This window comes from Bombus fervidus, unplaced genomic scaffold, assembly GCF_041682495.2.
Source record: "Bombus fervidus isolate BK054 unplaced genomic scaffold, iyBomFerv1 scaffold0181, whole genome shotgun sequence".
In the NCBI taxonomy this organism is placed as follows: domain Eukaryota; kingdom Metazoa; phylum Arthropoda; class Insecta; order Hymenoptera; family Apidae; genus Bombus; species Bombus fervidus.
The window spans coordinates 1-10,385 of NW_027212742.1; the positions used below are offsets into that span (position 1 = coordinate 1).

General features: G+C 14.0%; 1 protein-coding gene across 1 annotated transcript; it reads left to right on the forward strand.

Annotated features, from left to right (window-relative positions):
* Positions 1–3,075: 3,075 nt before the first annotated feature.
* On the forward strand, positions 3,076–4,703 carry LOC139997780 (NADH-ubiquinone oxidoreductase chain 5-like; the record flags this gene model as incomplete). Its single annotated transcript, XM_072021720.1, is given in 1 exon segment — positions 3,076–4,703. A coding segment is annotated over 1 exon segment (1,604 nt), but the record flags the coding sequence as incomplete, so codon positions are not given.
* Between the last annotated feature and the right edge of the window lie 5,682 nt (positions 4,704–10,385).

Below are 10,385 nucleotides of genomic sequence, written 5' to 3' on the forward strand. Positions count from 1 at the left end.
GAAAATTAATTTTATAAATATTTATTTTAGAATGAATAGGATTTGAAGATCCTGTAATATGTAAAATTATTAAATGAATAAAAACTATTAAAAGAATAATAAATGGTAAAATAAAATGAAATGAATAAAATCGATTTAATGTATCATTATTAATTGAAAATCCTCCTCAGATTCATTCAACTATAAATTGCCCAATATAAGGAATTGCTGAAATTAAATTTGTAATTACTATTGCTCCTCAAAATGATATTTGACCTCATGGAAGAACATATCCTAAAAATGCAGTTGCTATTGATAAAAATAAAATTGATACACCAATTATTCAAACTTGTAATAATTTAAATGAATAATAAAATATATTTCGTGCAATATGTAAATATATAATTAAAAAATAAAATGAAGCACCATTTATATGAATTAAACGAATTAATCAACCTGAATTTATATCTTTTATAATGTTAGAAATTCTGTAAAATGCAATATTGATATTTGGACAATAATGTATAGAAAGAAATAATCCTGAAATAATTTGAATTATTAGAAATATTCCTAAAATCGATCCAAAATTTCAAAAATAATTAATATTAATTGGTGTTGGTAAATTAATAAATGATATTGGTAAATTTATTAAATTTATTTTATAAATTATTGGAATTATTTTTTTCATTTTTTTGTTCGTAAATTTTTATTTTCAATAAAACAAATTTTTGTTATAATAAATAATATAATAATTAAAAAAATAATAAATATTAATAAAATAAAATAATTAGGATTTAAATATAGTTTTTTAATAATATTAATTTTGTTATTTTTTACAAAATTAAAATTATAATTTTTTATAATAAATTTATTTAATTGTTTTATTTGAATTATAATAAATATAATTAAAAATAAATTTAAAAAAATTAAATTTAAAAAATTATTTTTTTTTGTTAAATTATTAATTAAACAAATAAAATAAGAAAATAAAATTAAAATTCCTCTAATAAAAATAATAATTAAAATAAATAAATTTAATGAAATATTTTGTTTTAAAATTAAAATATTAATTATTATTAAAATTACATAAAAAATTAAATATATTAGTTGTTTTAAAGGTGAAATAAAAATATTTATAAATATATAATTTAAAATTAATATTAAATTTATGTAAAAATTTGTAAATAAAATAATATTAAAAATAATTAAAATTTTCATTTTAAAAATTAACCAAAAAATAGTTTAAATAAAATTATAATTTTGGGAATTATAGATATTTATGAAAATTAAATTTTTTTGAAATTTTTAAATTTTTGTTATATTAATTAATTTTAAAATTTTAATTTACAAAATTAATGTTTTTAGTTAAACTATATAACATATTAATTATTAATTAATTTCAATTTTTTTGATTGTTAATTTAATTATTTTTATATTATTTATTATAATAAATTATTTTGTTTATTTTTTAAATTTTTTAATTGGAATGGAATATTTAATTATAATGATTTTATTTAATATAATTTCAATTAATTATAATAATTGAATTTTTTTAATTTATTTAATTTATTCAGTTTGTGAAGGAGTTTTAGGATTATCATTAATAGTTAGAATAAATTATGAATATGGTCATCAAAAAATTAATTTTATTAATTTATATTAAAAATGATTGAAATTTTTATTTTTTTTTATATAATTTTTTTTATAAAATTTTTAGATTTTATAATTTTAAGAAATATAATATTTTTAATAAGTTTTATTTATTTAATAAATTTAAGATGAATTAAATGAATTTATATTTTTAGAAATTTAGGAATTAATTATTATTCAAATTATTTAATTTTAATAATATTTTGAATTTTTAGATTAATTTTTTTAAATTTAAAAGAATATACAAAAAAATGTTTAATAATAAATTTTATTTTAATATTACTAATATTAATAAATTTTTTATCAATAGATTTATTAATTTTTTATTTTATATATGAAGCTAGATTATTATTAATCTTTTATATAATTATAGAATGAGGTTATATAGAAGATCGTATTTTAGCTTCTTTTTATATAATATTTTACACATTAATTTTTTCTTTACCTATATTATATTTTATTTTTAAAATTTTAGATTTAGAAGGCAGTATATGTTTTTTTTATTTAGAAATAGTTGATTTAAAATTAGATTTATTTAGTTTTATTTATATATTAATATCTTTTTTAGTTAAAATCCCTATATACTTATTTCATGGATGATTAATTAAAGCTCATGTAGAAGCCTCATTTTTTAGATCTATAATTTTAGCTTCAATTATATTAAAATTAGGAAGATATGGATTATTACGATTAATTTTTATATTTAAATTTTTAATAAATAATTTATTAACTTTTTTTATATTTATTAATATTTTAGGAATATTGTTTTTAAGATTTATTTGTTTAATTCAATTTGATATAAAATTAATTATTGCTTTATCTTCTGTAATTCATATAGGAATTATATCAATAGGATTATTATTAGAAATTAAATTAGGAATTTTAGGAAGATTAATAATAATAATTTCTCATGGACTTGTTTCTTCAGGATTATTTTATTTAGTTAATATAATTTATATACAAACTAATAGACGTTTAATTTTTATTAATAAAGGTATAATCAATTTAATACCTTCAATATCAATAATATGATTTTTAATATGTATTTTTAATTCTGGAGCTCCAATTTCTTTAAATATAGTTAGAGAAATTTTTTTACTAATAAGATTAATATATTGATGTAAATATTTATTTATATTTTTAATTATATATTGTTTATTTAGATTTATTTATTCAATTTATTTATTTAGATTTATCCAATATGGAAAAATTTATGATTTAATTATAAATATTAATAATTGTTTATTATTAAATTATTTAACTTTAATTTTACATTTATTACCTTTAAATTTTTTTGTTTTTAATTTATTTTTTTATTTAAATAGTTTAATAAAAAATATTGAATTGTGATTTCAATGATATAATTAATTTATTTTAAATTATTATAAAAATATTAATTTCAAGAATTATATTATTTATTATAAGATTATTATTTATTTATATAAGAATATATATTATTAATAAATAAAATATATATTTTTGAATGACTAATTTTTAGGTTTAATTCAATAAAATTAAATTTTATTTTAATAATAAATTTTAAATTATTATTATTTTCATTTCTAGTTATATTAATTAGATCATTAATTTTAATATATAGAATAAGATATATAGATTTTAGAGATAATTTTTTTATTAATCGGTTTTATTATTTAATATTATTATTTTTAATATCAATAATTTTTTTAATTATAAGACCTAATATATTAACATTATTATTAGGATGAGATGGTTTAGGTTTAATTTCTTATTGTTTAATTATTTATTATCAAAAAATTTTATCATTTAATTCAGGAATAATAACTGTAATTTTAAATCGATTAGGGGATACTAGACTATTAATAATTATTTCTTTTATAATAATATTTGGTAGATGAAATTTATTTTTTTATAATATAAATAAATTTATATTATTTATATTTTTAATAATAATTTTTACAAAAAGAGCTCAATTAATATTTATAATTTGATTACCTGCAGCAATAATAGCTCCTACACCTGTTTCTTCTTTAGTTCATTCATCAACTTTAGTTACGGCCGGAATTTATTTATTAATTAATTATGAAATAATAATTGAAATTAAATATAAAAAATTAATTTTATTAGTTTCAAGTTTAACTATATTAATTTCTGGTATTATAGCTAATTTTGAAATAGATTTTAAAAAAATTATTGCTTTATCAACTTTAAGACAATTAGGATTTATAATAAGAATTTATTCTTTAGGAATAACAGATTTAACATTTTTACATTTATTTATTCATGCTTTTTTTAAATCTATAATGTTCATATGTGCTGGAAGATTTATTCATTATATAATTGGTATTCAAAATTTTCGTTTTTATTATGGAATATTTTATTTATATCCAATAAAAGGATTATTATTAATATTTTCATTATTAATATTATGTGGTTTTCCATTTTTAGTTGGATTTTATTCTAAAGATTTAATTATTGAATATTATTTCTTAAATAAAATAAGAATTTTTAGAATAATTAATTTAATATTAGGAACAATTTTTACGGTATCATATTCTTTACGAATTATTTTAACTTTAATTAAAAAAAATTATATAATTAATTTAATTAATTTAAAAGAAGATTTTATTATAATTTTAAGAATAATTATTATTTTATTAATAATATTAGTATTAAGTAAATTAATTTATAATTTTTTTTATATTTATAAAAATATCAATTTAATAATTATTTATAAATATTTTGTTTTTAAAATAATATTCATAGGATTAATATTTACATTAATTTTAAATAATTTAAATTTTTCTAAAAAAATAATTATATTTATTAAAAGATTTTTTATAATAAAATTTTTTTATAAATATATTATTAATAATTTAATAATTAAATTAATATATTATGAATTTTATTTTGAAAAAGAATTTTTTGAAAAAATTTCAGGAAAAATAATAAATTATATAAATTATATTATTGATGTTAATTTAAATTTAAAAATTACATTTTTATTATTAATTTACATTTATTATATAAGTTTAATTTTAACATTATTTGTATATTTAAATAGCTTATAAAATTAGAGCATAATATTGAAAATATTAAGGAAATTATTTTTAATTTTTAAATATATTATATTTATAATTAAAAAATATTAATAATTTTATATTGAAAATATAATGTTTTATTTAAACTATATAAATAATATTTATATTACAAAATATTATTGTATTAATTGGAATTTTTAAATTCAATAATTTTATTAACAATAAAATGCCTCTTTTTGGCTTCAATTAAATTATTTTAAATTTTAAAAGAAATAATGATATATTTAATACCAAATATAAAGTTAGAAGCTTTATTTTAATTATTTCATTAAAATATAAGAAGTAAAATATTTACTTTTAATTTCGACTTAAAAATTTGATTTAAAATAAATCCTTATATAATATTTTATAAATAATTTAAAATATTCAATTTAATAAATTACAAGATCATTCTATAAATAATGAAAAAATTAATATAAAAAAAAAAAAAATTATTAAAATAAATAAATATAAAGAATTTAAAGTTTTAATAAATGAAATTAATGGAATAAGTAAAATAATTTCAATATCAAAAATTAAAAATGTTAATGAAATTAAATAAAATGGTAATGAAAATGGAATATTTATTTTTGTAATTGGATCAAATCCACATTCATATGGAAGATTTTTTTCAAAATTTAATTTTTTAAATATTGATAAAAATTTATTTAAAATAATAATTAATAATAAAATAATTATAATTAATAAAAAAAAATAATGATTATTTATTAAATATATTAATATTTTAATTAAATTTTTTAATTGGAAATTAAATGTAATTTTTATACTATATATTTTATATTAATTTATTAAAATATAATAAAATATATAAATAAATAATCAAATTACATCAACAAAATGTCAATATCAAATAGAAAATTCATAATTAATATGATGAATTGATGAAAAATGATTATTTATTATTCGAATTAATGAATATAAAAGTATTAATGTACCAATCAATACATGTATACCATGAAATCCAGTTGATAAAAAAAAGATTGATCCATAAATTCTATCATTAATACAAAAATATGAATTATAATATTCAAAAACTTGTATAATATTAAAATAAAATCCTAAAATAATAGTTATTAATAATATATAAACTCTTGATTTAAATTTATTATTTAATGTATTATAATGTCTTAATGTTACAGTAAATCCTGATATAATTAAAATAATTGAATTTAATAAAGGAATTTCAAATGGATTAAAAAATTTGATTATTTTTGGTGGTCATATTGAATTAATTTCAATTGATGGAGAAATTGAATTATGAAAAAATGTTCAAAAAAAAGAAATAAAAAAAAATAATTCTGAAATAATAAATATAATTATTCTAAATTTTAATATTTTTATTACATATATTGAATGTATACCTTGAAATGTTCTTTCTCGAACGATATCTCGAAATCATATAAATACAGATATGATTAAAATAATTAAATTATAATTTATTATAATTAAATTATTTATATAAATTCAAATAATAATTCTTAATAAAAAATTTATAAGACTTATTGATGAAATAATAGGTCAAGGACTAAGAGTTACTATATGAAATGGAAAATTTTTTTTCATTAATTAATTGATTCATAAAAATATAAAATTAATAAAATTGAAAAAACATAAGCTTGAATAAAAGCTATTGAAATTTCTAAAATTAATAATATATTTTCAATTATTATTGTAAATGAAGATAATAATATAAAATTTATTAAAAAATTTCTTAATAAAACTAAAATTAAATGACCCGCAATTAAATTTGCTGAAAGTCGAATTGATAAAGTTCAAGGTCGAATAATTAATCTAATTAATTCAATAATTACTATAAAATTTATTAAAAATTTTGGTGAATTTAATGGAACTAAATGTCTTAGAGTTTTTATCGGAAAATTAATTACAGAATAAATAATAAATCTTATTCATAAAGAAAGTGATATAGATAAATTAAATATTAAATGTCTTGTTAAAGTAAAAATATAAGGAATTAATCTAATCAAATTTAATATTATAATATAAATTATAATTCCTAAAAATACAGAAATATTTATAATATATTTATTAGTTATAATTATTTTAAATTCATTAAATAAATAATCAATTAATAGTTTAAAAATTATTACTAAACGTGAAGGAATTAATCAATATAAATTTGGAAATAAAATAATAGGAGTTAATATAAAAATTCAATTTAATTGAATTTGATTTCTTCTAATTGATGGATCAAAAATTTCAAATAAATTTATCATAATCATATTCATTTTTTATAAATAAAATATTTTGATTTTTTTGTTCTTATATATAAAATAATTAATGAATTAATTAAAACAATTAATATTAATAAACAAAATAAATTTATTGAGAAAATTATTAATCAATTAATAGGTATTATTTGTGGAATACATTAGAAGTAAATTTAATTTTACTATAAATGATTTAAAAGATCAATTCTTTTATTAAGATATCTAATGAAAAATTAAAAAGTAACATAAATATGTTAATTTAAGATTGACAATCTAATGTTATTATATTAACTAACTTTTTAAATTTTATTTTTAATTCAATTTAAAAAATTATTATATGAAGTTCTTTCTATCATAATTGGTATAAATCTATGATTTATACCACAAATTTCTGAACATTGACCAAAATAAATTCCTGGACGAATTCTAAATAAATTTAATTGATTAATACGTCCAGGAACTGCATCAACTTTAATTCCTAATGATGGAATTGTTCAAGAATGAATTACATCTAATGAAGAAATAATTATTCGTACTGAAATTTTAAATGGAATAATTAATCGATTGTCAGTTTCTAATAATCGAAATTGATCTTTTTTTTCATAATTTAATATATAAGAATCAAATTCATAATTATTAAATTCTGGATATTCATAAGATCAATATCATTGATGACCAATAGCTTTAATTGAAAAATAAGGATTTATAATTTCATCAATATAATATAAAATTTTTAAAGAAGGAAAACAAATAATTATTAAAATAATTATAGGAATTAAAGTTCAAACAATTTCAATAGTATGATTTTTTAATAAAACTAAATTTAAATATTTATTACAAATAAAATCTAAAATAAAAAATATTGTTAAAGTAATAATTATAACTATTATTATTATAGTTAAATTATGAAATGAAATTAAATTATCTGAATAAAATGAATTTGAATCTTGAAATATAACTATATTTCATGTAGAAATTTTTAATAAAAGAAAAATTCTTTATAATTGAATTTTAAATTCAATGCACTAATCTGCCATATTAAATAATTAATAAATTTACCTATTAAAAATATTTTTAATTTTATTTTTTATTAATAAAGGAACTTCAACTAATGAATGGTCATATGGTGGATAATTATTTAATCATTCAAGAGATGATTGATTGAATTTAAATAAAATTAAACGTTTAGAAATTATTCTTTCAAAAATAATAAAAATTAAAAAAAATATTCTATTTATAGAAATTATTGCTCCAATTGAAGAAATTAAATTTCAACAATAATATGAATCTGGATAATCAGAGTATCGTCGAGGTATTGCTATTAATCCTAAAAAATGTTGCGGAAAAAAAGTTAGATTTACTCCAATAAATATTATAATAAATTGAATTTTTAATCATTTTTGATTTAATATTAAGCCAGTAATTATTGGATATCAATGAATTAATCTTGTAATAATTGCAAAAACTGCACCTATAGATAATACATAATGAAAATGTCCAACTACATAATATGTATCATGTAAAATAATATCAATAGAAGAATTTGATAATATTACTCCTGTTAATCCACCAATTGTAAATATTAAAATAAAACCAATTGATCAAATAACAGTAATGTTAAAATTTATTTTTGATCCATGATAAGTAGCTAATCATCTAAAAACTTTAATTCCTGTTGGTACTGCAATAATTATAGTTGCTGAAGTAAAATAAGCTCGAGTATCAACATCTAATCCTACAGTAAATATATGATGAGCTCAAACAATAAAACCTAAAAACCCAATTCCTAATATTGCATAAATTATTCTTAAATTTCCAAAAGTTTCTTTTTTTCCTCTTTCATTTATAATAACTTGAGAAATTAATCCAAATCCTGGAAGAATTAAAATATAAACTTCTGGATGACCAAAAAATCAAAATAAATGTTGATAAAGAATTGGATCTCCCCCTCCTATAGGGTCAAAAAAAGATGTATTAAAATTTCGATCAAAAAGTAATATAGTAATTGCACCTGCTAATACAGGTAAAGATAAAATTAATAAAATAACTGTAATGCAAACTGATCATGAAAATAAATTAATTTGATCATAATTTAAAGAATAATTTTTTATTATTATAATAGTAACAATAAAATTTAAAGAACCAATAATTGAAGAAATTCCTGTTATATGTAAAGAAAAAATTGCAATATCTACAGATGGAGATGAATGAAATAAATATGATGACAAAGGAGGATAAACAGTTCATCCTGTTCCAACATTAGGTGTAAATAAATTTCTTAATAATAATATTATTAATGAAGGAGGAAGTAATCAAAATCTAATATTATTTATTCGAGGGAATGCTATATCAGGAGAACCTAATATTAAAGGAATTAAATAATTTCCAAATCCTCCAATTAAAAATGGTATAACTATAAAAAAAATTATTAAAAATGCATGACTAGTAACTAAAGCATTATAAACTTGATCATTATTAATTCATATACCAGGATGTCTTAATTCTATTCGAATTAATAAACTTATTGACGAACCAATTATTCCTGATCATATAGCAAAAATAAAATATATTATTCCAATATTTTTATGATTTGTAGATATTAATCATTTAATTATTAAGATTTATAAAAATTTTTATATTGTTAATTTTGAAAATTAATAGTTTCAATAACTTAAAATCTTAAATTTAAAATTTTAATATAATAGTATTATGTCTGAAAAAGAAATAAATTGTAAATTTATTAATAAAGATTAAAATTCTTTTAATACTAAAATATTTTTTTAATTAAAATTTTTATTTAATTTTTAATATAGTTTAAATAAAAATTTTAAATTGCAAATTTAAAGATTAAAAATTTTATATTAAATTATATTAAATACAATAAATATAAATAAATATATAAAAATAATTATTAACAATAAATATTTTATATTAATAATTTCTTTATTTATAAATAAATTATTTTTATTATATTTAAATTTTAAAATCAATAATTTAAATAAAATAAAGTAATTTCATAATATTAAAATTCTTGAAAGTAATAATAAAAAAATAATTCTATTTCTAAAAAAAAAATTTATTAAATAAATAAATTCTCATTTAAATAAAAAAGTCACAAATAATGGAAATGATGAATACATAAATAATATAAGAATTAAAAAATTAAATGATTTTAAAGAAATTCTATTAAAATTTATATTATCAATATTATAATAATTTAATAAAAATATTATAATAAAAAAAATTAAAGTATAAATTATAAATAATATAATAAATATATTTTTATTAAATTGAACAATAAAAATAAAAAATAAAGAATTAAAAATAGATGAACATCTAAATATTTTTTTTACAGAAAAATTTAAATTTGTATATAAAGAAATAAAAAAATTATTAAAAATTAAAAAATAAATAAAAATTGGTGTTAAATAGATTATAGAAGAATAAA